The sequence below is a fragment of the Gossypium hirsutum genome, chromosome D10, assembly GCF_007990345.1.
Source record: "Gossypium hirsutum isolate 1008001.06 chromosome D10, Gossypium_hirsutum_v2.1, whole genome shotgun sequence".
NCBI lineage: Eukaryota > Viridiplantae > Streptophyta > Magnoliopsida > Malvales > Malvaceae > Gossypium > Gossypium hirsutum.
This window is the reverse complement of record NC_053446.1, coordinates 64,215,512-64,243,016: the sequence shown is the minus strand read 5'-3', so window position 1 is coordinate 64,243,016 and position 27,505 is coordinate 64,215,512. Positions and strand designations below refer to the sequence as shown.

At 32.6% G+C, this 27,505-nt stretch overlaps 4 protein-coding genes, 2 long non-coding RNA genes and 1 other non-coding gene across 24 annotated transcripts; 1 reads left to right on the top strand and 6 right to left on the bottom strand.

The window, feature by feature from the left end:
* Positions 1–136: 136 nt before the first annotated feature.
* Positions 137–6,358, bottom strand: LOC107934403 (cytochrome P450 83B1). Of its 17 annotated transcripts, none has more exons than XR_005919895.1 (6): positions 6,217–6,358; positions 5,906–5,991; positions 5,354–5,707; positions 5,083–5,141; positions 4,923–5,003; positions 870–885 (listed from the first exon to the last, which is right to left on the bottom strand). XR_005919895.1 is itself a non-coding variant. In XM_016866830.2 (4 exons), the coding sequence occupies exons 1-3, from the start codon at positions 6,123–6,125 to the stop codon at positions 5,389–5,391; spliced, it is 435 nt and encodes a 144-aa protein (XP_016722319.1). In that variant the 5' UTR covers positions 6,126–6,229; the 3' UTR covers positions 4,614–5,003; positions 5,354–5,388. The 17 variants fall into 17 exon arrangements, 2 of the variants coding, with proteins under 2 accessions (XP_016722295.2, XP_016722319.1); XR_005919894.1 differs by lacking the exon at positions 870–885 and adding an exon at positions 2,940–3,082; XR_005919891.1 differs by lacking the exon at positions 870–885 and adding an exon at positions 3,777–4,542 and having other exon boundaries at positions 5,083–5,150; positions 5,354–5,805.
* Positions 6,359–6,385: 27 nt separating this feature from the next.
* On the top strand, positions 6,386–9,940 carry LOC107934404 (uncharacterized). The gene is made up of 2 exons (XR_005919898.1): positions 6,386–6,582; positions 9,666–9,940. It is a non-coding gene; the product is annotated as an uncharacterized lncRNA (long non-coding RNA).
* Positions 9,941–12,530: 2,590 nt separating this feature from the next.
* On the bottom strand, positions 12,531–14,223 carry LOC121222576 (uncharacterized). The gene is made up of 2 exons (XR_005919886.1): positions 14,123–14,223; positions 12,531–13,281 (listed from the first exon to the last, which is right to left on the bottom strand). It is a non-coding gene; the product is annotated as an uncharacterized lncRNA (long non-coding RNA).
* On the bottom strand, positions 14,111–14,213 carry LOC121222678 (U6 spliceosomal RNA). Its single transcript, XR_005920036.1, has one exon. It is a non-coding gene; the product is annotated as a U6 spliceosomal RNA (small nuclear RNA).
* A 769-nt stretch (positions 14,224–14,992) lies between the features above and the next one.
* LOC107934401 (16 kDa phloem protein 1) lies at positions 14,993–17,807 on the bottom strand. Its single transcript, XM_016866829.2, has 5 exons — positions 17,585–17,807; positions 16,870–16,935; positions 16,113–16,251; positions 15,710–15,845; positions 14,993–15,250 (listed from the first exon to the last, which is right to left on the bottom strand). The coding sequence occupies exons 1-5, from the start codon at positions 17,649–17,651 to the stop codon at positions 15,200–15,202; spliced, it is 459 nt and encodes a 152-aa protein (XP_016722318.1). The 5' UTR covers positions 17,652–17,807; the 3' UTR covers positions 14,993–15,199.
* Positions 17,808–20,306: 2,499 nt separating this feature from the next.
* On the bottom strand, positions 20,307–23,473 carry LOC107934420 (serine/arginine-rich SC35-like splicing factor SCL30). 2 transcript variants are annotated; one of them, XM_016866848.2, is made up of 8 exons: positions 23,343–23,473; positions 22,691–22,863; positions 22,535–22,612; positions 21,515–21,679; positions 21,344–21,381; positions 21,151–21,229; positions 20,909–21,079; positions 20,307–20,670 (listed from the first exon to the last, which is right to left on the bottom strand). In XM_016866848.2, the coding sequence occupies exons 2-8, from the start codon at positions 22,852–22,854 to the stop codon at positions 20,523–20,525; spliced, it is 843 nt and encodes a 280-aa protein (XP_016722337.2). In that variant the 5' UTR covers positions 22,855–22,863; positions 23,343–23,473; the 3' UTR covers positions 20,307–20,522. The 2 variants fall into 2 exon arrangements, with proteins under 2 accessions (XP_016722337.2, XP_040959535.1); XM_041103601.1 differs by having other exon boundaries at positions 20,909–21,058.
* A 440-nt stretch (positions 23,474–23,913) lies between these two features.
* On the bottom strand, positions 23,914–27,104 carry LOC107934424 (receptor-like cytoplasmic kinase 176). Its single transcript, XM_016866852.2, has 6 exons — positions 26,490–27,104; positions 26,125–26,402; positions 25,000–25,135; positions 24,768–24,910; positions 24,556–24,679; positions 23,914–24,482 (listed from the first exon to the last, which is right to left on the bottom strand). The coding sequence occupies exons 1-6, from the start codon at positions 26,542–26,544 to the stop codon at positions 24,058–24,060; spliced, it is 1,161 nt and encodes a 386-aa protein (XP_016722341.2). The 5' UTR covers positions 26,545–27,104; the 3' UTR covers positions 23,914–24,057.
* Positions 27,105–27,505: the final 401 nt, after the last annotated feature.

Genomic DNA, 27,505 nt, shown 5'->3' with positions numbered 1-27,505 from the left:
CTCCACCCCTAACACCAAAGTCAATCAAAGAAATTATATTGGAATAGACACCTAAACAACCCTTTGTGTTGATTGAGGCCACACCTCTAACTGATTATTGGCACCTGTTGTCCCTTGCAAAAGAGAATTAAATATATATATATAATTGAGAGTTTTATTCATAACTTATTCTTTCAAGTGATTTTCATATTGCATATCAAAGCCACAGTGTTACTGAAGACCTTATTCATAAGCAAGCAGTAAACAAGTATCTATCACAAAGGCAGGGATTGTTTAATCATAAATCTTCCTAGCCACAAGGATAAGAGCATTTTTTTTGTGTGTAGTGATGCCAGGTAGTGCATCAAAGTCTATGTCTTCTTTCGTCATCGCAATCGGCATTTCCCAATCGAACTTGTAAAGAAGATTAGCAAGGGCAAGTTCCACTACTGCAACTCCCATATGCATTCCAGGACAAACCCTTCTACCAGCACCAAATGGTATGAGCTCAAAGTGTTGCCCTTTGTAGTCAATGGGACTACAAATGAACCTTTCAGGATAAAACTCTTCCGGATTTTCCCAGGTTTCAGGGTCTTTTCCTATTGCCCACGCGTTCACATAAACCAAGGTTTTGGCAGGTATATCGTACCCACCTATGTTGCACTTTCGGAGTGTTTCTCGTGGCACTAACAATGGAGCAATTGGTTGCAATCTAAATGTTTCTTTTATCACAGCTTTTAAGTAAGTCAAATCTCGAGTATCATCTTCATTTACAAAACCTTTTTTTCCAATCAAATTCCTTACTTCTGCTTGAGTTTTCTTCAAACATTTTGGATTTTTCATTAAGAAGCTCATCACCCATATTATAGTGGCTGCGGATGTGTCTGTTCCAGCTATAAACAAGTTCTGCAAGAAAATCAATGGGTTATATATATGTACTAAGTGTGAAGCACAAAAGTTAATTAAAGATAAAAGTGTTGAGTAAAGGTGAAATGACCATAAGAATAGCTTTTATCTGATCGATAGTCAGATCAAATGAAAAGTCGTGATCCTTCCATGTTTGTAGTAACACGTCGAGTATGTCCTCTTGTTGGGGTTTTAGCCTAATAGGATCCAGATGTTCATCAATGAGTTGTTGATAAAAAGTATCAAGTTCTTTGAAAGTTTTTTCAAGACGACTAAGCAATCCAGTGAATCTATCGAGCCAGCCCATGTAAGGAAAGTAGTCAGAAAAACTGAAGCTTGATAATATGGCTTGACTTTCATTAAGCAGCTCATGGAATCTGCTTCTTTCGGCTCCTTCTTCGTCATACCTCTTGCCGAAGGCTATTCTACAAATTATTGTACTGGAAAGGCACATTATTGCTTCACTCAAGTTGACAGGTTTAGCATCAACAGGTAATTTGGATATTTTTTCAATCAAGCGATCAACTTCATCTTCTCTGATGGGACGATACTGTTGCACTCCGCTAAAGAGATGTACAACACAAATTTTCCTCATCTCCCTCCAGTAGTCATTATATGGTGAAAAAGCCACATCCGAGGCATTATAAGATAATTTATGACTACAACGTCGATAAGGTCTACTGCAAAAGTCAAGGTCATGGGTTTTCATAACCTCTTTAGCCATTTTCGCTGAAGAAACTACAAGGATTGGTTTCAACCCAAATCGCAAGTACACGAGAGAACCATACTTTTGAGAGAGTTTCCAAAGAAAAATATGAGGGGCTGAGTTATCAAACAGCTGCATATGTAAGTGACCAATCAAAGGAAGAGAAGGAGGGCTAGGGGGAAGACGATTAGAATTGCCATGTTTTAGGAGAATGAACAGGAACAAGGAGAGTGGTAGAAGAAAACACCAGAAACACTACTATTGCCATTGTAATCTACTCAATGAATCTGTTTGAAAGTTGAGATGGATGCTCCCCCCCCCCCTTATATAAGAAACTGAGAGCCGTAATCAAGATATGTGTTCATGGACAGGAGAAGGAGTAGCGAGGGAGAATAAGTTTCAATCATTTTGCGTCTATAGTATGAATCATGAAAGATGTAATGTATTGTAGAAATTTAAGCTTCGTATTACGTATTTAGCTTAAAAACGATAACTGATTATTAAAAAAAAATAAGTTTAGCAAGGATTGTTCGGCCTCCATGCTATTACATGTTCCACAAATTAAAAGAAAAATAATACAAACAAATGGAAAGAAGTGGAAATAAATTTCTTCTTCAGGTATTTGGATTAAACTCGAATTTTAAAATCAATATTGTAGGGAGAATTTTACTTGAATATTATCCCGACCCAAATAAGAGTAAATTCAAACCACAAAATGAAAGAGAACTCCTATTGTTATATCAAAATAGTAATAATAATAAAATCTGTATTTTGTTGAAAAATTCCATCTATTTTTGTTGTTTAGTGATGACATGGTTGACAGAGCAACCAAACAACGAGACATGGTGTGCCATGTGGACATCATGTTGATGTGGCAAAATGCCTCGCAAATATCTTTAAAAAAAATTTTAATTTTTAATTTTTTTCTATATTTTTATATTTATATTATTTAAAAAATCACGCCCAGAATGAACCTTTGATGCGCTTATTTAAATAATTATAAAATAAACTTAATTTATTTTTAAAGTATTTTAAATTTATTTAAATATTATCACGTCAACATAAGATATATGTGATGTGACACATTAACACTTAATATAAATAAATATGTTATTAATATGTGCAAATAATAATTTTCTAAAATGTTAGAAATGCACAAATATATTTTATTTTTTCTTTTTCTTTTTTTTTCTCTTTCATTTTTTCCAATTGAAAGGATTTTTATTTTAACCAAATAAAAAAATTCGATGTCGTAATAAACTTTTTTTTTTTTAAGAAAGAGATACAATAATATATATATTCAAATCCATTGAAATCTATTGTTATGATGCTTAGGAGCACGAAATGTAGAAGTTGTCACTCACTCGCCTGTGCAATTCCTTTGTCTTCATCGACCAAGTTGAAGCCAGCCATCTGATATGAAACTTAAAGCTATACTTAGCCATGGACAAGTTTTCAAACCGTACAAAAGTTTGGTTTTAATCATGAATCCTGCTTGGTTTAATGACAAATTATTAGCATGCGTGTGTTAATGATTAATTATGTGATGCATTGAATATGCTTAACATTTTCCAAGAATGGGAAAAAGGAAGTAACGTGTATCTAATAACAATAATTATTTATTATTATAAAATGTTAAATTATATTAAATTATGTTTATTGGATTTTAGATATTAAATAAAGTGACCTAGTAATTAAATTAATGATGGGATAATTACAAATTAAGGTTAATGTGTCGAAGTTATATATTAGGGTTATAGTTTTTAAATTATATATATGTAACAATTTTTATATCTCATTTTTAGAAAAGAGAGTCACATTCTTTAAAATACTTGTGTGTTAATTTGGAGGATTTCAACATATCAACCGATTCAGATACACTTCTGCATTTTTTTTTTGGATAATCTTACATGATATATCCTAATTTATTATGTTATATATTAGAATTTTTTATAATTGTCTTCAATGGCATCTGAATCCGATCATGGAAATTTTTTTATTTTGATGATATAGATTCAATGTTTAATTGAAATATTCTTGATTTATGGCATGAAATTCTTGATTAGGTAATCATATGACGTCATATATTCAACAAATTAGCACAAATCAACATTTTATAACATTTTAAATGCAACAAATTAGCACAAATTAACAATTCAAGTTCATGTATTCACCAAAAACCAGATTAAATTTTCAATTTTTATAAAATAAGAGGATGGAAGTCTTAACAAATTTTCAATTAGCACAAAAAAATATTTGCAAAGATAATCGAAAATGAAATGACATTATACATGATTGGAGTGCTATACGAGTACTATGTAAGGTCACAAAATGACATCTATAGAGTATAGCAACATTAGGTTCAGAAGATAGCATTAAGCAACAGGAGAATCTCATTGGTTAAAGTAATCAATGGTATACAGAGTAGCAGGAAAACTTTATGAGATATCCTATCATCAGATTTCTATTTCTTTGATAAAATGAGCTAACATCTCAATTCCCTTTTTTTAATAAAAGAAAAATCGCACACGGCTTTTCTTCTAATATATGATTTATTGTAGGGAACTGTTTCGTAAGAGTGGACAATAATGCTTAAATGCGATACTTTCGCATTCACTTTCTACAGTAAGATAAGATTTTTTTTTTTTAAATAAAGAAAAAGATCGGCCTGGCAGTTTACAACTCTATAGGTTCAAGTTGTGGCCTACATTTCAAGGAAATTACCTGATCAAGCCAAAATAATTTTCAAGTTGTAGACTACATCGAGTGAATAGCATATACATTTATTTTTTTTTTTTAAAGAAAGAAGAATAAAAGAGTGGAAGCTTTCACTTAGAAGAGTGGGGACAGTGGGGAGCTGGCTATTTCTTAAAGCAGGACGGTGTTGATCCTGCCACAACCTCAGCTGTAACAAAATAAAGCACCGTACTAAATTTCAAAAGGACCAGTACCTAAGACAACCACAGATTCCAAAAGATGGCTCACTTCAGCAGCTAATAAAAGCAAAAATCAAGAGAGAAAAAACGAGAAAAATGCATTCTGTCTCCAAGATTAGAACAGTGAAAGTGAAGGTATAAACATGTGCACCCCGTCAAGAAGGCTATAAAATCTTCATTATACATAGCATCTGTAAAATCATTAAACACCCAAACTTTTCTACGGGAGTAACAAAGATTGTCCCACAAACTGAAATACTAAGCTAGTTGTGAACCATGAACAAAATGTGGACATATATACTCTATTTTGCGGTGCAGTTTCTCTCACGCAAATTTACTTATCAGAAAATATTGCCACGAGAAAAGAAAGCTTTTGACATAACAAAGTAACTGACCTAAAAGGAGGCCGGATTAAAGTGGAATCATTTCAGCTGATATCAGTTCCAGGCCCCCCAAAATGAGAGCCTCTTGATGTCCTGCTTTAAGAAAACATGAGTTTTATATAAGTTTTTGCATGTTTTAACTTTTAATATAATTAAAAGCGTCCAAGTTTACCTAGGAAAATTGGAAGGAAACGACTTTGTATAAATTCCGCCATATCTTCAAGTGCATAACTGAAAGAACTTGAATTTTAAGAAGACTTTAACAGATCCACCTCAGAAAATTAAAACCAATGAACAAAAACACAATAACCAACTAGCAGTCAACTTGTCAAGCCAAAGCACTCACGCATAAATCATTGCAAAAAAAAAACTATACACAACCAAACAAACTTCATAAGGCAATCAAGATAAAGTATAACTTGAAATAAACCACAAGAGTCTACCTTTCTGATACTGCTGATCAGTGACAGGCTTCTTATTAGCAGCTAGTCCTATCAGTAACCACTTTGGCACTCTTAACAGATGGGTAAACAGCTTTAAAAGTCTCTTGTAACATGTAATCAGAAACATCTGCAGCTAAATCCCCAACAAAGATTGTGTAATCGGGACCCTCTTCTTGCCTCTTTTCTCCATATCCAAGAGCCGCCCAATTCAACCTAAAATTCTGCTCAGAATTTGGCATTGGCACCCCATTATACAACTCCAAAACCCTCTCGGCTGCAGCACGTGATACAAACTCGATAAACCCATAGAGAAAGGTAACGGAAGTGAAGCAGATGACAGAGAGTGTGTCAATGCTTGCGGGAAGAAAATACTTGAATTAGTTCAGTCTTGAATAAAAGACAAAACTGTGAATGAAAGATGGGTGAGGAGGACTTTACATGATGACGGACTACTAATCAACAGGGAAAATTTAATAAAAGTGAGAAAGAAGGCAAATAAAGGAAGCTTAAATAATAATAAAAATTAATAAAAGTGAGAAAGAAGAGATGAACCTGAAATCCGAAAGGCTAACTTGAAGGATTTTAATAGCTTGTGACCTCGTCACATATCTCGCAGCATTTCCTTCCTTTTTCTTTCCCTGTAAAATTTCAACATAAATTGTGAGAAAAAAATCCTTACAGTAAGTCAAATTTGAAAATTTAAATCGCCAATTTGAAAGCAATAAAGTTCAAAAGAACTTGCCGGAGGTCGGTAGTGCTTTGGTTTCCCCATACTACCGTGGATAGAATTGAGAAATTGAGAACCAAGAAAGCCAAAAAAAAAAAAAAAGGGAGAGGCGCAAAAAGGCAGAAGAAACACTCACAGCTCGTTTGGTTGCCCTATTCTCTGGCCCCCACCTATTCAGCTGTTTGGTTAAGTGTAATGTCCTATTACGGGCTTATTGCTTACGCCTCTATTCCCAAAATTGGCTGCTTTCTATTCTCTTCCAAAAGCTCAGTTTAGCTTCCGTTTTACAGCTCTCGATTTCTATGCCCTGTTTTAACCTCCCAACCCAAAAGCTACCTCTACCCGCTCCCTCCCAACATCAAACAAAAGCTGCGAGCAAAGTCACCTCCACCCGCTCCCGTTTCACTTTCATCTTGGCATCTTTCGTTGACTCCACCGTCTCAGATCTCTGGCCCAACTGTTTCGGCAAGTGCTTCTTCACTTTATCGGCAGCTATTTTCAGGTTATATGCTCTATCTATATTTTTTTTTGTATTTTCTTTGATTTTTCTCTTCGTCTTTGATCTAAATTCAATGGAAAAATGATTTTTTTGTATTTTCTTTGATCTGAACATTTAAACGGATCAATAATTTTCACAAACGGACATAAAACCCCATTTCTTTTCTTTATTTTATCAGTTTTGACAGCATGTTTCGCTGTTTCTTGCATTTTCTTTCTCCATCTTGTTGAAGTAGAGAGTTCCTTGTGTTGTTGCATGTAAATATGGCTTTAGTGGTAATATATATTTCCATATTTTATCTGGCTTTGCAATTGCATGTAAATCTGTCATTGAAGTTTTCAATTGGAAATGGTTTCTGTATTTTTCTTAAATGATCTGTTTATATTGTGCTCTGGATTTAAAAAAAAAAAGAAGAAAAAATTATCCAATTTACATTTATTGAGTTAACTTTGAAAATTGTCCATGAAGCATGAAGTTTAGATTGTGATCTGTTTATATTGTGCTCTGGGTTATTCCCCTTACCATTATACTTAATATCTAGTGTTAATAGTCATTATAATTCATTCTTGATCAACAAATTCTACCTAAGTAAAACATGCATACCTACATAGGTTATCCAAATACATAAACACAAGTTAAAGGTATAATTTGCACAAACCAAGTATTTATGCATTGTAACTTATCACTTCATTCATAACTTATCACATTTTAATCACATTCTCATACCTCGTTAAACATGTCGGTATAACAACAAATATTTGGGGGTTTTCACATAGTACCACCCATGTTGCTATTATCATTCGATACACGTAGTAGCCTTCACATAGTACTACACACGTGATCAATTTTTACATTTCACGTAATAGCCTTCACATAGTACTACATACGTGACTAAAGTTTTTCGGTACACATAGTAGGCTTCACTTAGTACTACACATGTGACCACCATTTATCAATTCACGTAGTAGCCTTCACACAGTACTACACACGTGACCAAAGCTTCTCGGTACATATTGTAGCCTTCACTTAGTACTACGCATGTGACCATTATTTATCGATTCATGTAGTAGCCTTCACACAGTACTACACACGTGACCAACACTTTCACTTTCATATAGTGGCCTACACACAGTCCGTGCCACATGTGAAAGCATTTCTGTCACTTCATTCATATCCCTTTTTTATTTTGAATATTCAATCAGAAAATTTCTCACTTTATCACATTTTTTTCACTAATCAAAGTCAATTCCATGTTTTTCTTAACTTATAATAACACATTTAACTTATTTAACATTCACATTATTCAATCCAGTCCAAAAATCATATTTTGGAAAAATTACATTTTTGCCCCTAAAGTTTCACAAAATTATGATTTTTTGCCCCTAGGCTCGGAAATTAAACTTTATTCCTTTTTCTTATGTTTTATGACATACTAAACATTTTTCCTTCCAATGAATACATCAAATTCTTGCTCTATAGTGCACTTATGAACATTTAGTATTATTATCGATTATGTCAATTTACTCGGTTTCACTGAAAATCGCTTAGCCAAAATCGTATAACACAATTCTAAGCTTCATATTCCATCATAAAACATCAAAATTCACACTTTTCATCTATGGGTAATTTTCCAAACATAAATTCTAGCTCGAATTAATGGTAAAAGTAGCTTAAGCTAGTTACCGGGATTCTAAAAATATAAAGAACAAGAAAAACGGGGCTAGAACGGACTTACCATAAAGCTTGGAAGCTTGAACAAACCCTAGCTATGGCTCCATGACACATTCAGCAGCCCCCCCCCACGGAGAAGATGATGAAATTTGGCTTATTTTGTCTTTTTAATATATTTTAATTACCAAAATACCCTTAACTTAAAAATATCTTATTTCATCTATTTCATGTCCATTTTTGTCCATAATGTAACCAATGGTCTAATTACCATTAAGGACCTCCAATTTAAAATTTCATAACAATTAGACACTCCTAACATATAGAACTCAACTTTTGCACTTTTTACAATTTAGTCCTTTTGACTAAATTGAGTGCCCAAACGTCGAAATTTTTGAACAAAATTTTCACAAAATTATTCCGTGAAATTTTAGACCATAAAAATATAATAAAAATAAAAATTTTCCTGGTCGAATTTGTGGTCCCGAAACTACTGTTTCGACTAGGCCCAAAATCGGGCTGTTACATGCATCATATCCAAAAGGAGTCCTATTACATGCCATATATACCAAACCAAAATCTAAGTCTACCAAAAATTCTTGAATAGAGTGATTCTTCGAGCTGATCCAATCTCTCGATCCATAAAACGTATCTACAAGAAACAAAACAAATAATACAAGCAAGCTTTCATAAAGCTTAGTAAGTTCATTGATTGAACGGTAAAGCTTACCGAATCAACATAATAATAATTCAACTAAAAGATTAATGAACAGATTTCTTGTCAACGAGGTTATTATCAAAATTCCTGTCAATCACAGCTCCCAACAAATGAGTAATGCTTAAACATTAGTTCAAATCAATTTTCCACATTTCAATAACATTCGTATTTCTTACTATCACAATGCATAATATTTTTAACATATAATAATACAACATTTACTACTTTTACACATATATACTATTACAAACCGCTTATCGTTTCACATATCACATTTAGATCCTCATTCGTTTTCATTCGATGAATACTGTAAAGATGATTAAAACCTCGGTACGCGTTTCCTATTGTACCATAGTCCAACTATGGTCTTACATATGCATTGCCACAGCCCTGCCATGGTCTTACGTACATAGTGTCATAACTTAGTTATGGTCTTGTCATTAGAATGCCATAACCCAGCTATGGTCTTACATATAAATACTGTCATGGTCCAACTATGGTCATACGTCCATAGTGCCATAACCGAGTTATGGCCTTATCATCAGAATGCCATAGCCCAACTATGGTCTTACATATATACACTACCATGGTCCAACCATGGTCTTAAATACTTCAATTTTCTTATTTTCTTATTTTTAAAATATGAGCAACCATTGCATTATCTAACCCAAATTCTCTTGAAACAATTGGATGAATCAAGTGGCAATGGCATCAACAACAACATTGAAGTGATGATAATGAAGAAGCAACCTATTAGCAATGTTATTGATCCACGCACAACTAAAGCAACTGTGCGGGTTATTGAAAATTTCAATAAGCAATTTGTCTCTCATCATTACATTTCTAAAATCTGGCTTTCTGATCCAAATTATCATTATTTTGTTGATGATTTGCAAAATTACTCATCCTTTAATTAGTGTTGAAAACTCAATTTTTATTATATTTTTAAATAAAATGTTTTTGTTCTGAGTTCAATTCTTGCAATTTTGATATATTGAACAATTGGGTTTGTCATCTTGTTCGAGATTTTGAGAACAAATTGTTAATTTGTGATAAAAATGACTTAGTCTATAACATTTTACGTATGACTAAAAGGAATATAAATTTGCTCATTGAGAATGGAAAAATATATGCATATATATATTAATAGAGTATAAAATATGATTATCAAATTAACAATTTGTTCTCAAAATCTTGAACAAGATGACAAAAAATACGAATTTTTTTAAAATCAAGCTTAAAATAATTTAGGACATATATGGGAAAATTCACCTTAGAAAAAAAAACCATAGTGACAATTAAAGAAAGAAATTGGTAAGAAAAGGTAACATTTCACAAATAGTGACCCAAATTTAAAAAAAAATGGGTTCACCCATGCTCAATGCCAGCTCAAAGTCAATTAATTGCTAAATATTTTTTTGTCAATTAATACTTTTAAATTGTTACCTTAAAAAGGTGTGCCTATACCATAAATGGCTCAATATTTAATGTTTTAAATAAAAAGCTTTTAATCACTTCTAAAAATTGTCAATTTTACTTGTTTTAGATGCAAAGTAGATTTATATATAAGATTACAATTACACGTATATGTAATACATATTTAAATAAATGTCATTAGAATTAATTATTAAAAGTACAATAAAATTAAATAATTTCAAAGAAATATTTGCCAGGTATTTCAAAAAATAATAATTTCACAACAGCAATTATTATTTAACTACTGACTTGGATTTCTACACAAATGGCAATGAGAATCCGTTTGGATTTATTAGATGTATATCAACAATAATAATATGTCCGTATTTGGACAAGAACTATAAAGTTTTTTAATATTTTGGTTAATTTCAATTTAAATCCAATAATTTAAACTCTTTTTTCTATTAAGTCCCTCCAAATATGTGTTGCTCCTTAATTAACATCCGCTTCCACTTTTTTTAACTTATTGTCCATGTTCTAAAATAGCTTTTTGGGAAATTCTATATCAAGAACTACTCATTTTTATTGGAATTTTATTAAGATTTTTTTAAAAAAAATTAAATACAACTATTATACAATTTAAGTGTATAGATTTCTATATTGAAAACACATCACGAAACATAAAATGATTCATTTACTTAAAAATTAATTCATCTACTACTAGACTAATTGCTCCGAATGCATTGCATAAAGATTTTAACGGTTTATCTACTATTAGATTAATTGCTATGTAATAGTTTGTCCTTGTCTTTTTAAACAAAAAAAAATTAATTCATAATGCAATTGTTTAAACTTATCTTTAAATTGCACGGTTAAGTAATATCAGCTAATTTTCTTAGATAGAAGCTTATTATTATTTGAATTAATTTGTTTAAGGGTCAAATCTAAATTCCTCTCAATATTTAAGATTTGAATAATAGTTAAATCATTAGAGGAGAATGTCCTTTGCATTGCTTATGGAAAGAAGAAGAATTGCCACTGATGTCGTGTTTTGTTTGAGAGACGACCTAAAAGCTTCAACCGAGGCAAGGAACCAACATAGACAACTGGTAATGAACTCAATATCCGGTCGTATGAATCAATTGCTGAAGCTATCTCGAAGTGGATTCGGAAGTCAATATTGATCATCACACGCAATGAGAATCCATTTAGATTTATTAGATGTATATTAGCAAAGCCTACTACAAATTCTAGCAATCATTTACTCCATACGTTTTGTTGAATACTGAGCTCCCATTGTGTGTAGCTGATTGTAGAATACCGTCTCTATCACCCACAACTTCGAGCTCATTCCGCAACCGCTCCTCTTCCATTTCTGCATATATGTTAAGCAATATTGAACTTTACCCTACAAATTTTTATTTCATTCAAAGAAATCTCATTCTCCATGCTTAAAATATCTCCTATTTTCCCGAAGATTTCCCACATTTGTTCTAAAAAAGGCATCTCTTTTTAAGTTTAGAAAACATATTTTGGCTTTCGATTTCAGATTTCAAGAGAAACAAACGAAATGAAAAAGAAACCATGGTGAGGATGGGTTTTTTTTTGTGTGTGTGTGCAGGAAACTGCTAAAGATCAACTGTATTGCAGCATTTTGAAGAAAGGTGGCCATGTTCGAAGTTAAAAAGACAAAAAAAAATTTATAAACGTAGGGTTAAATTCTGAATTAATCCCTGTACTTTATTAAAGTTTGGTTAATTTTTAATTCGAGTCGTTTCAATTTTGGATTATTTTGCATTACGCTCATTTCAATTTGACCCTTGAATTTTTCAAATTCAAATTATTTTAAATTCAAATCACTTCAAGTTCAAGTTCCGATTATTTAAATTTGATCAAAATTGAGAAATTAAACAAATTAATAAAAGATAAATAAGTTTTTTAAAAAAATAAATAACCACTCATTTTTACTTTCTATTTAAAAACATTTTTATAATATAGTATTAAATTTTAATTCAGAATAGGTCAACCCTAGTCAAACCGACTCAAGGTCAAAAAAATCTTATTTGGCTTGAATAGACCAAGCTTATCAAGCTAGACTGATTACTCGATTTATGAACAGGTCTATGAAATATCGAAAAGCATTTTCAATTTCCATGAAAAAAAAATTAAATGCCTTTTTGGTAGCACCAACTACAATTTCTCCACAATAACATTGTTCAGCTTTAACTACGCTATGTTTACTAGGATATAGTTCATCAATTCCTAAAATTTCTCCACAATAACATTGTTCAGCTCCAATTGCAAACAAATCCTTCACAAATATGCCGCAAACATGCCCCCCGGAATGAGAAAAGGATTGCAAATGCTGATCGAACTAGTCGTCTACTCATCTCTTAAAGGAGACTGCAAGTTGCCTCGGATGTTGATCGGTGGCGAAGCTAAGGGTTAGTACAACATGCTCCAATTTAATCCACACCTACCTGAGTCCTATTTCATTTCTAGTTTCATTAGTGCCCTTCAAAGAAGAGTTGACACCTAGAGTGAAAAATGAAAACTAGTGAACCAACCAACCTCTCTGCTATTGCTGTGTGTAAATTGGCTAGATTACATTAACTATCCCTTGAGCTTGAGCTTGAGCTATCTATTGGAAGTGGAAGAAGCTAAGATGGAGACTCTTCCTAATGAGATAAAAAGCATTATTGGACATATAGATAGCTGCAAGTTGCCTCAAGTATGGGTCATCTTAAACGGCTGTGATTTCCGATCATGCACATTCTGTTTCCATAATGAACATAATTTAGCCCACGTGTCGTGCTGATCTTCGACCGGGAACTTCAAGGAGAAAGCGACTTTGAAAGCTTTTCGATCGAGTTCCCCAATATCAATATATCATTCAAACCCTGCTCGTCAACAACATTAAAAGTCTTCCATGGAGCACCATGCATGTATAGAAATTCTTGTGAAGATCACATTGTTCTAATTGTAAAGCTTTACAAAGAATACATGGAATCAAACTATCAAGTGAAATGAGATCAGTGATAAGTGAAATTACCATACAAAGCCAATATATTTGGACATGAAGTTGCATACTATAAATATTTAATTATAAAACTATATGTTTTTCCATCCATTTAAACTCCAGAAATTGAAGGGTCCTTTGGTTACTTAAAACTTTAAAAAACAAAAAAAGCTATACAAAATCTAAAGAAAGGATTATTGAGGTATTCACTGCTCAAGAGAGTAAAACAGACCAAACCCAGTAAAAACAACTTTAAATTGCAATCTTAAGTGCATAAAACCCATGAAGAACGTCAAACCCAGAAAAATTTGCAAAAAAGAAAGATGGTATTGAGATTTAACACAAATCAAACCCAAAAGAAGGAACATAAAAACCGAGAAAAATTGCAAAAAGAAAGATAAAGCCAGAAATGAAAAACTCTAAATTTTTAATATTAAGTGCAGAAAAATAAACCCATGAAAATACATCAATGATCAAACTGAGTATACAAATGCAAAGAAAATAGAGAAAGAGGTGGAAACAGACATCTAAAAATTGCCCCCAAAAAAAGGCTATTGAAATATTCAGTGTTCAAGGGTGTAAAACAGACCAAAACCAGAAAAAATCAATTTAAAAACAAGGGAAAAGACCCTCCAATTCCAAATTATTAAGTGAACAAAGGCGAAAGAGATGGAAAGAGAGCTGTAAAAATTGGCAAAAAAAATCAAGAAAAAAATTTGGACCATTTCTCGATTTGTGCGTGTCATCCTTGCGCAGGGGCCATGCTAATCTTCTCTGTATCGTTCCAATTTTATCGGATGTCCCCGAAGGGACAACATAAGTTCCTTGTTTTGCTTATATAAACAATAAAATTTCCAAACTCTTTAGCGATGCGGGATATTGGCTGCTTTCCAACTAGAACCTTGACTAAGGCCCAGTAGCAGTTTAAGTCTTTGGTGAAGCACCAAAAAACGTGGGCTAGCCATTGTTTTTTATTAGACCCAAAAATTTTGCGTTATTATTATTTAACCCAACCTCTAAATCCTTTTGAATTCTGAAAAGTGTAGAAATTAAATAAGAAAAAAATACAAAAATCAAATCAAATTAAAAGGTAAAAAGTTTTTTTAAACTAAAAAATATTTAAATTGTGTTTATTCAACTTCATATTTGAGTCATTTTAAATTTGAATTGTTTTTGTGTTCAAGTCGTTATAATTTTGGCTCTCAAGTTTTTCAATTCAAATCATAGTCAGCTCAAATCATTTCAAGTTTGATTAGTTTCAAATTTTAGTTGTTTTAAATTCAAATCAAATTGAGATGAATTTATTCATCAAATTAAAATTTTAATTTGAACTTACGATTAATAGAATGTTAGATTTATAAAGATCTTAAATAATTTTATTTAATATTCTCATGTTCCTTTTTTACTATTCATATTCAAGGTTTAAAATTCTCCCAATAATATCATCTCCAAAGTTCAAATATTTTTTAATCAATAATATAATAAAACTATGCACGAGGGAAGTAAAATTCACAATAAAACGACCGATTGAATCTTAGCTCGATTGGCATGAACATTCTTGTCAATGTAGGAGGGCGTGAGTTCAAATGCACTAAAGCGAATTGTCATCCTATTTATATGTTGAAGAGAAATTATAAATAATTCTGACTAAAACTTGTAATGAGATTGTTCAAAACAAAATGCAAAATAAAATGTAACAAGATTAACATTCCATAAGCTTTAAAAATAAATAAATAAAAATCCAGAGCTTTAAGTAAAAGTGATAAAAACACATATAATAGTTTTCAAAAATTAACCACTTAATAATCGCTTTCCCTCCAACCTCCATACTCTTCTTCATCATTTTCCTCCTGTAGTACAAATCCAGCAAAATAAAATCAATAATAGATAAATGCCATTAGTTAATTAAATATTCATATTTGATACATATTTAAAACAATAGGTGGTAAAAAGACTTTTTTTTTTTAAATTAAGAATAAATTCCTTAATCAACTAATATAAAAGATATCTTATTCATCAGGCTAGACGGATTACCCGATCAATAGACAACTCTATAAAAATCGAATACGAAATAGGATAATCTTCCTAAAAAGCAAGGGGTAATACCAAGGGGATAGATAGGGCCTTGACCCACCTTGGTTTGATAAAATTCATCTTTTGGTCCTCTAAATTTGTGAATCTATCAATTAATAAAATGGTAAAAATATACTTTTATCCTTACAAATTTGTAATTCAATCTCGACCCTGATAAAAAATTTCTGGCCCTGATGGGAAGTATGTTCAATTTCCATGAAAAAAAAGTTAAATACCTTTTTGGTGAAAGTAAGACCAACTACAATTTCTCCACAATAACGTTGTTCAGCATTAACTACACTATGTTTAGTAGGATGTAGTTCAGCACTTCCTTCATCTGCTCCAACTGCCAACAAATCCTTCACAAATATGCTGCAAACATGAAAATAAAAAATGTTTTACAATTTCTTTTTCGAGCTTCAGTATAAAGGAGATCGAACTTTTAGATAGAGAAAAGGGTTGCATATGCTGAGATTCGACCTTGCTACTTCTTAAAAGAGAATGCTATGAAACTATCAAGCTTGTTTTTCCAGACCTTTTATTTTCTTATAGTACTCATATAGGAAAAATTTCGGACGACGGATACGAGTCGGAGTAATTTAGCTATAAAACAGTGACGATTAATGTTAGTATACTTACGTGGCTTGGCCTACAAAGTCATCAGAAGAGAAGGTGTCTTTGTCCATGATTTTAATAAGTAGCTTGTAGTCACCACCAGACCCTGGATACTCCACCTTGAATGTGAATTTTTCATTCCATGATGGACTAGATCCATCACCTGCACAAATTTTGACCCTTTAGGTAATTTTTGTACAAGTTAATCCGTCCGGCTCTTAATTTTTCTTAAAGTATTTATGGCCGACATGTATTAGGACATGCTCATATATGGCATTCGCATCTGAGTCCAAGTCATTTAACTATGCAATGATGTTATGAACTGGTGATAGAAGGACAACAAAAATGTATGATACGCTTCTTCTGATTATTACCAATAATGTTTCTCACTTTCATTGGTATGGCTTGATAAAGACCTGTTAGTATTTTTTATCTGAAGCTAAAAATCTAAGCCGATTCATCGGAGTAACTCGAACCTAAGATGACTCAACCTGAAAATCTGATTGCTATCGAATGTCCGAAACTCAAAATGAACCGAACCCTAAACAACTCAGAACTCGAATAAATTCAAACCCAAACCTGAACCATGTAAAATACCTATATCCAACACATATTTAGACATGGGATACAAAGGTATTATTCTCTACATATATTAAAAAACTTAAAAAGAAAATTGAGCATACTCGTATTCAACATATATCCATGTCTGACACTAACCCTGAATTCAAGTAATTTTGAAGTCAAGAGGTTTAAAATAAAGGAAAAAAGACTTAATAATTACCTCTGGCCGCACTGCTTTTGCGTTCTTGACCTTTGTATTGAATTATAACATATGGATCCATATCACCTAACAATCATAAACAAAAACAAAAAGGGAAAAAAATTCATTAGTTCATCTGCAAAAAGTCACATTATTCTCTAATCTTGCACCAATCATGACCTTTTTTTCCATTTTCCAGGATGTTAAATGCTGGAAACAATGTGGATTTACAGCTTGGGAAAAATCTAGAACATAAGAACCAGATCATTCTCACTTCACCATTTTTTTTTTTTGGTGCAGAGAAACCCATAGTTCAAATTTTTGAAAAATCTATATTACAATGTTCAATATTAAGCTGCAGCATGAACTTAACTAAACTCAAATCAATATTTTAATAACATGAAAGAAAGTTGAGATTTACTAATGACAAGAAGGAATTTTAAGGTTTTCCAGCTATGCTATTTTCTATAAAATCCAATTAAAAAATTTTAAACATCCATCACTAGATCTTAAATTGACTAGAAATGGGTTCTCTTCATTGACCAAGCAAAGAACATGCACAAATCAAAAACCAATTCTCTTTCTCTTAATTCTCTGTTTTTCCATTTAAAAAACATGATGAAAACTTGACAAAAAAAGAGCAAAAAATGAGCAAGAAAATGAAACAAAGGAAGAATTTGAAAATATAAACTGATAAATCCAAAATAAAAAATGAAGCTCCGATAAAATTACATACCCAGAAAATCTGAGTCTTGAAGGCCTTTTGCACTAACCAAGAACACTTCCAATATTCCAACTGCCATCCTTGAATTTGATGCTTTTTTTTTCAGAGAGATTCTTTTGAATGAAAACTTTTGGACCTTGACTCTTTGGATTCTTTATATAGAAGAAATGGAAGAATTTGGCAATGGAAGCGTTGATAGGCTGACGGGTCTTTTCACATACACAAAACGTGACCCTGACAACTAAAAGAGTCCGGTGAATGTTAGAACTTTTTTCCTTTGGGATAAATCAAGATTTAGTCCTTGAACTTGTTGATTTTGTTTCAAATTGATCCTTGAACCTTTTCCTTTGTCCACATTAGACTCAAAATTTGACAACTTTTCTCAATTTAGTTTCTGACAACACAAAATGCGACATCATCACATGAGAACTTCAAAAGTTTATAAAAGCATATAAACAAATTGTTAAAATATGGTAGAAATTTTAAAAACTTTAAAAAATATTTAAGCGATGATTTCACATACTCTCAGAGTGTTACGTCATCATGCTGTAATGAAATATAAATTTAGGGACCAATTTGAGGAAAAAATTGTCATGTTTCGAGGCTGATATAGATAAAATGAAAAATTTTATTAAATTCAAGGACTAAATGTTACTTTATCTATTTTTTAAATATGAATTTCTAACCCAATCTTTCAAGATATTAATTTGTCAAATTTTCATCCTCGTACTTTATGAAAATTGAAAAAAAATTATTTCTTAAACTTACAAACTTGAACAGTTAATTTTTGTTTAAGACACATAAATTGCTAAATTATGGGTTTTCAATAATTTAATTATAAAATTTAATAATATTATCCAATTAGATTAAATTCTCAATTTTTATAAAATATAAAAAAACAAACCACTAATAGAGGGATTAACTTCTTAATTTTTTTTGTAAAGTAGAGATAATAAAATTTAAAATTAAAATTTTTAATTAATTATTTAAAAAATATTTTTATTCAGTTAATTTAATTTAACAAAAAATATATATATAAACATGTATGTTGAAATACTTATTAGGGAATAAAGTAAAATATTTATCTTAAAAACATATAAAAAAATATAGCGTATTTGATAAATAAATATAACGTATTTAATTTTAACTATTTATCTCAGTTAGCCCAACTTGTTTTTTAAATATTCCAAGCTCGGTTTGATTTTTATGGATGTGGGACTTGGTCAAAACAAGGTGGGAGGCCCATTATTATAGACCATCTCAAAAGGCTGCTAGTTATTGATTAGGTTCCAGTAGAGTTTAGGTAAACATATATTATATCAATTGGATTGATTTTGAGATAAATTAATTTGAATTTAATGCTTAGGTCAATTTTCATAAATCAATTTGAATTTTTAAATTTTTAAATCAGGAAAAAAAATTATTAAAAATATTTAGATTTCAACTTCAAGATTGATTCTAAATTTAAATTATTTTTAAATTTATTGATTAAATATTAACTCGATTGGTATTGATATTATCGTTAATATAATAAAACATGAGTTTAAATAGACTAAAACGTATTTATCTTTTTATTTAAATATTTAAATTAAATTATAAGTAATTTTACATATTATATAACTTAAAAAATTTTCAAAAAAAAAAAAAAGTTAAAGTAACAGAAATCTTTTTAGATTTGATGGCTGACTGAACTGATGATTATGTCTTTTTTCTTTTTTTAATACTTTTTAAAAGATTAAGCAGGGGGCGGCGCAGAGGGATGGGCAACCCCTCAAAAAAGGGAAATTACTTTATAACTCCTCTAAATCCTTATTCTCTTCATAATTAGATTATTTGTTTCCAAAAAATTTATGGAATTTAATCATTTTATTTTTAAATTTCAAAATTCAGCATTTTGAACTCGGTAATGTGATTAAAAAAGTAATGTTTAAATGAACCTAAATTCAATAGTATTAACAATTAGATTTGTATTTTTAGATAAAATGATTAAATTCTTTGAAATGAATGAGAAAACTAAATTCCACGTGTTAAGAGAACTTGAATTTAGAACATTTTAACTCCTTTACATTTATTGTTGCACTCTAGAAATTTTGATATAAACAATGAAAATATTTTGTTGTATCAATCAAATCTTTCCAACTTGAATGTAAAATGCTAACTCAAATATGATAGCACATAAATCAAAATTTAAATACTTGAATATCTACTACACGGACAATTACAATGCCACTGAATACTAAGAGAGTTGCTTATTTCTCTTAATACGTCATATACAAATTATCACTGCATCATATTCTAAATATATTCCTCGTCTCTCAACTGACAAAATGATCTAATCAATACAATACTTCGAGCTCAATTCGAAATACGTGAAATAATTAACCTTCAAATCAAGCCCAGTTCCAACCTTTGCACTGTTTCTAACTTTTAACCCAGACGGATTGAACTGATTAGACCACCGGTTCATGATTTAACTAGTCTAGTTTTAATTAAAAATTTTATTTAAAATCCATAAAAATATTTTTAGAAACCAGTTCAATTACCAACTCAACTGGAATTTTAGCCTGATTCAACCGATTTCGAGTGGTTCACTCAAAAGCCGGCTCAATCCTTTGCCCAGACCTATATACCGTCCAGTTCCAACAATCATGGCACTGTTAAAAAAAGCATAGACATGCCGGACTCGTACTCCTGAGCCCAAATAACATAGATTTCAACTCTAGCCTCAATCCGGAATGCCAAGCACGAAAACTAGATTTAGAAGAGCCGAAAAGTCAAACTCAAACGTCGTTGTTGTTTCGTTACAGTGTTTAGATAGAACAAATATGAAAGCAAGCCACAAATTTAGATGTCCCATTCAAAATGATAGAGATAAGCACACAAAAAGACTAATCACCACTGAATCCACCATCTGATATAGATGCCATATGCACACAGAGGCTAAAGTTTGCTACTTGTCTGCTATGCCTACGTGAAGGTCAGCAGATCTCGATCTAGACCCAGAAGGAGACCTTGAATATCTACCTGGAGACCTTGATGATCTACATGGAGATCGCCTCCATGCAGCCCGAGAGTTCTCGGGCTCAATTGCGGATTTCCTACAAATGGAACATTCGAAATAAGCCACAACAGTCGAGTTAAACACAAGAGAAAATCACCAACAATGAACTCTCATTGCACAAGAATTGAGAACCCAAAGCCACATAGTAGTATGGTTTTACCATGTCCCGTAACAGGTCACTTCTTTATAACAGCAAACCAAAACAAAGGGGCATACAGGTTGGAGTAAAAGACGGAAATCAAAAAGTTGAAACAATGAAATAGACTTCCACTTACTCGCCATAACCATTTCCATCGGCATTTTCATATCCTGGAGAATATGATCTGTGACTGTAATCACCATCTCGTTCTTGCGGAGGACCTACTGGAGACCTTGGCTGTTCTTCATGCCGTCTACCTGGTGAAACAGAATAGTTTCCTCGTCGTCTTGGAGCAGGTGAGTAAGACCTGACAAATAAATATACGATCACCTTATTTCTTAAAAGGTAAAAGGGCTGTGTAGCAATTTGATGGTTTACCTCGAACGGTAGCGGCCTCTAGAACTCGAAGGATGGTGAGGAGAACGCATACGGGATGGTGAACGAGACCGAGAACGCCCTGCAACATATCAAATGACTAAGTTAGTTTGCAACAGTATCTGCCACACCTAGGATCCTTCAAAGTCCAAACACATGGCAAAATTAATAGAATCAGCCCATGTAGGCCACATACCATAGTAAGATGATCGTCCCCCATAGCCTGATGGTCCTCTGGAGAATTACATGCCAGATAAATCCTTACGTAAATACAAGTAAAATAACAAAAAACCGCATGTGCACGAATGTATGCATGCATATGCATGTGTGTGCATGAGAGAGTGGGAGAGAAAGACTACGAGAGTACCTAGCCCTAGATTTATGGCGCATTTCCTCAGGCCTTTTCCTTGTCTCTGCAGCCACAACCACCGATATCTCTCTCCCAGCAAATATTTTCCCATTCATGCGACGTTGAGCTTCAGAAGCATCATAAGAATCCACAAACTGCACAAATGCAAACCCTCGAGGTTGTCTGCAAAAAGGATGCACCAATCCTTCACTTAAACATGATAATTTGAAACGAACGAAATAAGCCAATTAAAACAAAAAAATACAAACTAAAATACAATGTTACCACAACAACTTCATTTACTTAGTAGTATACCTTTACATATCTAATACTGGCTCCAGATTTAAATAAAATACGCTAAATGCTGACCTTTTCCCTTAACAGTCAATATCAAAGGAACTTCAAAAGAGGCAAGTGACTTGAAAAATCTTCACAAGCTCGTAAATATAAGAAGCACTTGATATCGATAAATTTGCTTCAATTTGGTCAGGAATCAATCTTCTTCCCCAATCAAAACCTTAATTGATTTGGTAATTATATAGTTTCGCTTCATAAAGGAACATTCTTCATATGATCATTACTCTTAACACCCTCGGATCACAATATGTTTAAGCAATCATAAACAGTAGGCCTTCATCAAATGTGGGGCTTGGGCTTGTTTTTACTTCAAACCAATATTAACCCCCCTGACAAACCAGTTCAAATTTTAATTCACTACGGAATAAGGCAAAGAAAAAAAAATTAAGTGCTTTAAGAAATAGTCAGAAAGCAACTCGAAGGAAATAACTTCCTACATACGACAACTAAAGGTCTAAGATGAAAATACAAAAAAGGAAGCAACGAAAAGTATAAACATCCTACTTGCCGAACCTAAAAGCCGTAAAACTAGAAAAAGACATATCAGTATGCTCGTTCAATATAAAAGTACAAGCTTAATCAAAATAAAACCATGAACTAGAATGTTTAAATTTCGATTAAAACATAGGAAAAGATCAATGCTTGATAAACCAAAATTACTTTCAAGGGTACAATACAAACCCTGTGTAGTAGTCTTTAGGGATATAAACATCCCTAACGAGCCCAAATCTCTCGAAAGGGATTCGAAGTTCTTCGGGTCTGCAAACAAAATCAAACATATATTAAAACAAATCATTTAACCAACATTCCAAAAAAGGATTATGATAAAAGGTTTACCTGCAATCCAAAGGAATGTTTCTAACCAAAAGACTTCCATGACTCTGTTCCCTCCTGCCATAACCGCTGCCACCACCGCCGTATCCCCTTCTAGGAAAATCTCTTTCTCTACCACCATAGCCTCTCCTTGGAGGACTATGGTATTGGGGACTGTATCTCCTCATCCCAAAAGCCTTCAAAAACCCAATACATGAAACTCCATTTATATAATTTTCAAAAGAAGCAAATAAAATTAACCCATATAACCTAGCTTTTTTCTTATTTTGAGAGAAAACCCAGAATTTTTTCCCTCTTCGTTCAAACAAGTTTTTGCTAATTCATGCGATGCAATAACTCAACGGGTTCAATACCGTAAAGATTCAGATAAAAAAAATCCATTAAAAAAGGGCTAAATTTTGTTAACTCATAAAATACCCAGATTCAAAATCTCGCATAATTATGAAAAAAGAAAACCCTAAGATTCAAACAAATAATCTCAAGACTTTCTGTTTGGTAGATAATAAAATTAAAGAAACAAAAAAAAAAGTTCTTTGAGTATTGACTAAGTTGACCTAAACTATAATCTGAAGATCAAATTTATTTAATAATCAATAACAAAAAAATGCCCAAAAAATCCAAGAATTTTTAATTTGGAAGAACATAGATTGATTACCTTGGAGGACAAATCTGAAACAGCGACAGAACAGAAAAAGGAAGATTTTGCTTTCCGGAGTTTTTGATCTCAAACTGTGTGTAGTGTGTACTACATGTTAATGTTTTTCTGTTTTGGACCGCTGTGTTGGGCCCGGTCGGCCTGCTTCTCTATAAGTTAAAATATGCTTCGAGTCCTGAACTCTTCATACATTTGAAATTTTGTCCCCTATTTCTACTTTTAGAAATTTAAATCCTAAAAATTATATTTGGACATGAAAGTCATTTATAAAATATATTCTCTCAATTATTAAATTAAAAAAATTATATTGGGACACAAATGTCATTAATAAATATATAATTCGAGAAAATTGAAAAGTCAGAATATCGTACTCACTCTCTCTCGTATTTCTATGCTTTTGTGATTTTGGAGATTTTTTTTCGTTTTTTTTATATACAAAAAAGCCCATAAATCGGGAATTACAAAGGTTAGGATTTGAACCCAAAACATTAATGCGCCTTTTAAAGATGATGCAATGATCTGCATATAAACATCTTTAAACATGCATTCATTTACCGGTAATAAAACAAAATGAGTCGAAATGGAACATTCGGATTTCGGATATTATTGAATTCGAGAGCTGTACAGTGACCGGTAGCCGGAATATATATGTTCGAGTTCAAAGATAGAATACCATCTGCAATAATAAAAGCAATGCATCGGACTGTTTTCAGATTTATGTACTTAATGGAGATGCAGATGGCTGGGGTCCGTCGGGATTTTTCTTCAGAGCATACCTCGAATTCGGACGAGAACTATGAGCTGCTGCATTCTGATGGACCCCTTTGTCGTCACCGGAGTCTTGAAGTTGCTCTAGTGCTTTCACTACCGCGGTCATTTTCGGTCTAACCTTCGGTTCCGTAGATAGGCATTGCACCGCAAGATACGCAGCTTTTAATGCCGCTTCAGGTGTGTATTGGCCTTTGATACGAACATCCATAATTTGGAAAAACTTACGTTTGCTAGTAAGGTAAGGCTTAGCCCAGTCAACTAAATTATGTTCTCTAGATGGTCGGTTCTTGTCTACTGCTCGCTTGCCGGTTAACATTTCAAGAAGAACAACACCAAAACTGTACACGTCACTTCTCGCAGTCAGATGACCTTTATAAGGACAAATTTTACGTTAAAACATTATTTGCAATCATATGACGATGGATTCGAGTTAAAAAGCTACCTGTTGCTACATAATCAGGAGCTGCATAGCCATGGGTTCCCATGACCCGAGTTGAGACATGGCTTTTATCACCAGTTGGTCCATCTTTGGCCAGACCAAAATCAGAGAGTTTTGCATTATAGTTCTGTCATTTTATGTTGCGAAAAAGATATGAGAGAACTGCAGGAACTAAAAGTACAAATCGAGAACTTCAGTTATTAAGTTGTCATTACCGAATCAAGCAAGATGTTCGAAGTTTTGAAGTCTCTATATATGACTTTCACCTCATCAGAATGTAGAAATTCAAGGCCCTTGGCGGCACCAAGAGCAACCTTCATCCGAAGGTTCCAAGAAAGTGGTTGAAAATAAGAATTCCCTGTTTCATTGTTAAAAGATTAGTCATTGAAACTCAAAACAATTGAATCAATTTAGATAAAGGGAGAGCGCAGTGAATGAATTCCTCACTTCTAAAAAGATGATTCTCTAAGCTGCCTTTCGGCATGAACTCGTAAACAAGAAGCCGATGATCGTCTTCTAAGCAATAACCGACTAATTTCACAAGATTAGGATGATCAAGCTGACCCAGATAGTTGATTTCAGCCTACAAGCCAAATGAATGATTAAAAATTAACAAACTATTTCATCAAACAAAACAGTACTTTGTTTAACATCTAAGAATGTCTCAACAAGTTCATTATGTTCACCATTGTTGTTCAAGCATGTATTATTCGGACTTGAGCGGATACGGATTTTCTCCAACAAAACTACGTTCAAATTTTTGTAAGCTTAGAGAATCATACTAATATGGTAATACCCAAGTTCAAATATATGTCAATCTCAAGGACTTTGAAACCACTGCATAGCTCAAGGATTAAACTAGGAAAAACATGTGTATATATATATGAGAAATGTATGTTCGAACCTCGGAGACCACATTATTGGAAGGGACAGCCACGGATCTCAAACATAGACCATAAAACGGACATGGATAATGCCAAATATATATACATGTGAGAGATACTGCCAGCCATTCATGGTGGCCCTGCAAACCCTACTGATTAACCTATTGACAGCAATTTTAGTGCCTTTTAACATCTAAAGGTGTTCAATAAGTTTATTCTTTTCACCATTGTTGTTCAACTCTACATTACTTGGACTTGAGCAGATACAGATTTGTCTCCAACATGACCAAGTTCAAATGTCGGATACAGATTTATTCCCCTTATACATATGGTAAAAGCCTACCCTAAGGACAAAGCAAGGACTTTGAAACCACTACAGACCTCGAGGGTTGAACTGAGGAATATACATATACACACACAAACATATATATAGTAAAAGCTTACGAAACCACTGCATAGCTCAAGGATTAAACTAGGGAAAACATACATGTGCATATATATATGAGAGAGAGATACTGCCAGCCATTCATGGTGGCCCTGAAAATCCTCTTTATTAACCTCTTGATAGCAATTTCAAACTATATTTCATTTCTCCATATATTTGAAGGATGGTATCCAAAAAACATATCCAAATTCAAGTCAAATAGATCAAACTGGGCACATACATACATATATATCAAAAACTTACCAGCCATTCATGGTGGCCTTGAAAACCCTCCTGGTTAAGCCTTTTGACAGCAATAACCATGCCAGTACCAGGCTTAGAAGCTGTAAATGTATTCTCATCAATCCAACCCTTGAAAACACAACCGAACCCACCTTCACCCAAAACACTATGCGGTCGGAAATTCCTCGTAGCTGTTCTTAGATCATTGAAATTAAAGCTCTTCAAATTAGAAGCTTGCAAAATCTCCCCCTCTGTTCTAGGCACCGAAACAGGCGACATTTTACTGCTTAAATTAACCCCTGTAAGCAAAATAGCAAACACCTAAACATCAAAAAGGGCTAATAAGTTCATAAACATGGGGGAAAAAGAGAGAAACCATGTATTACCATGGTGGAGAGGGCTCTCGGCAGCTTTGATTCTAGAACTAAAACAAGACCCCATATGGAAACAAAGCTAAAGGGTCTTTGTTAATCTTCTCCACAAGGAAAAGGAAGAGAAAATATACAGATTTTAAGAGGAAAATTGGTGCAAGCAATACCCAGAAAAGCAGTGAAACAAAAGGGAAAATAGTGTGAAAAGTTGAAAAGGGTTTCCATTGGTGTCACCCCCACGAGAATGACTTTATCTTGTATGAAAACATTGACTGACTAAATAAAAAAAGGGGAAAAAGAAAAACACCCATTGTAATAAAAGTCAGAAATGGATGGGACAAGGGGGCAAAGCAAAATGGTGGTCTAGGGGTTTTATGTTTGAAAGGAAGTTCAAAGAAAACAGGGTTGACTTGAACTGCTTGGCTTTTAAGCTACATTTATGTGCTACAAAAAGCTCCATAGAGTTTTTCCTCTTGCTTAGGTTTGATTTTATGATGGTATTGGTATAGTAATGGTGGAAATGTATTGTTTGGATTTTAAATTAAAATTTGTACCGTAATCCAAAGACATTTTGTACAATAAACCTAACATCGAAACTTCTATGAATGGGAACAACGAAATGTATTCATACTTACAGAGCTTGAATGAGTATAATATATATACATATATAAGATTTCCAGAAGGAATTTAAACGACAAATCCGTCTATTGGTACTGCGGAAGAACTGAAACTTGTAGCTTTATGTAATTATTTTATATTTTTCTATAGTCAAAAAGGATCGGTTGAAAATGAACCCAAAAGAATAAAGTTGGTAGACAAAGCATCTACCTTAATTAAAAAGCATGTTCTGGTAAGGTAATAGACCTCATCATAAGCACGATAGATTTGGGTCGAGTTGATGTAAAAGTTCGGGTTCGACTCGGAAAATTATTTTAAATTTTGTTTAAGTTTAATTTAAATAAAAAAATTAAATTCAAGCTCGCCTGCATGTATTAAAATTTTTATATAAAAATAAACTTAAAAATATAATC

Bases quoted from the DNA above. Each gene is read 5' to 3' on its own strand.
- LOC107934403 (XM_016866806.2), bottom strand. From the start codon at position 1,729: ATGCAGCTGTTTGATAACTCAGCCCCTCATATTTTTCTTTGGAAACTC. The intron at 886-976 runs GTCATTTCACCT...ATTTTCTTGCAG, and splicing joins AGATAAAAGCTATTCTTATG to AACTTGTTTATAGCTGGAAC.
- LOC107934401 (XM_016866829.2), bottom strand. From the start codon at position 17,651: ATGGCAGTTGGAATATTGGAAGTGTTCTTGGTTAGTGCAAAAGGCCTT. The intron at 16,936-17,584 runs GTATGTAATTTT...TATGATTGTTAG, and splicing joins TCAAGACTCAGATTTTCTGG to GTGATATGGATCCATATGTT. The intron at 15,846-16,112 runs GTAAGTATACTA...TCATGTTTGCAG, and splicing joins GACTTTGTAGGCCAAGCCAC to CATATTTGTGAAGGATTTGT.
- LOC107934420 (XM_016866848.2), bottom strand. From the start codon at position 22,854: ATGAGGAGATACAGTCCCCAATACCATAGTCCTCCAAGGAGAGGCTAT. The intron at 22,613-22,690 runs GTAAACCTTTTA...TTTTGTTTGCAG, and splicing joins AACATTCCTTTGGATTGCAG to ACCCGAAGAACTTCGAATCC. The intron at 21,680-22,534 runs GTTTGTATTGTA...TCCTTTTTGCAG, and splicing joins CCTAAAGACTACTACACAGG to ACAACCTCGAGGGTTTGCAT.
- LOC107934424 (XM_016866852.2), bottom strand. From the start codon at position 26,544: ATGGGGTCTTGTTTTAGTTCTAGAATCAAAGCTGCCGAGAGCCCTCTC. The intron at 25,136-26,124 runs GTAAGTTTTTGA...TTTGGCTTGTAG, and splicing joins AAGGCCACCATGAATGGCTG to GCTGAAATCAACTATCTGGG. The intron at 24,680-24,767 runs GTAATGACAACT...ATAAAATGACAG, and splicing joins CGAACATCTTGCTTGATTCG to AACTATAATGCAAAACTCTC.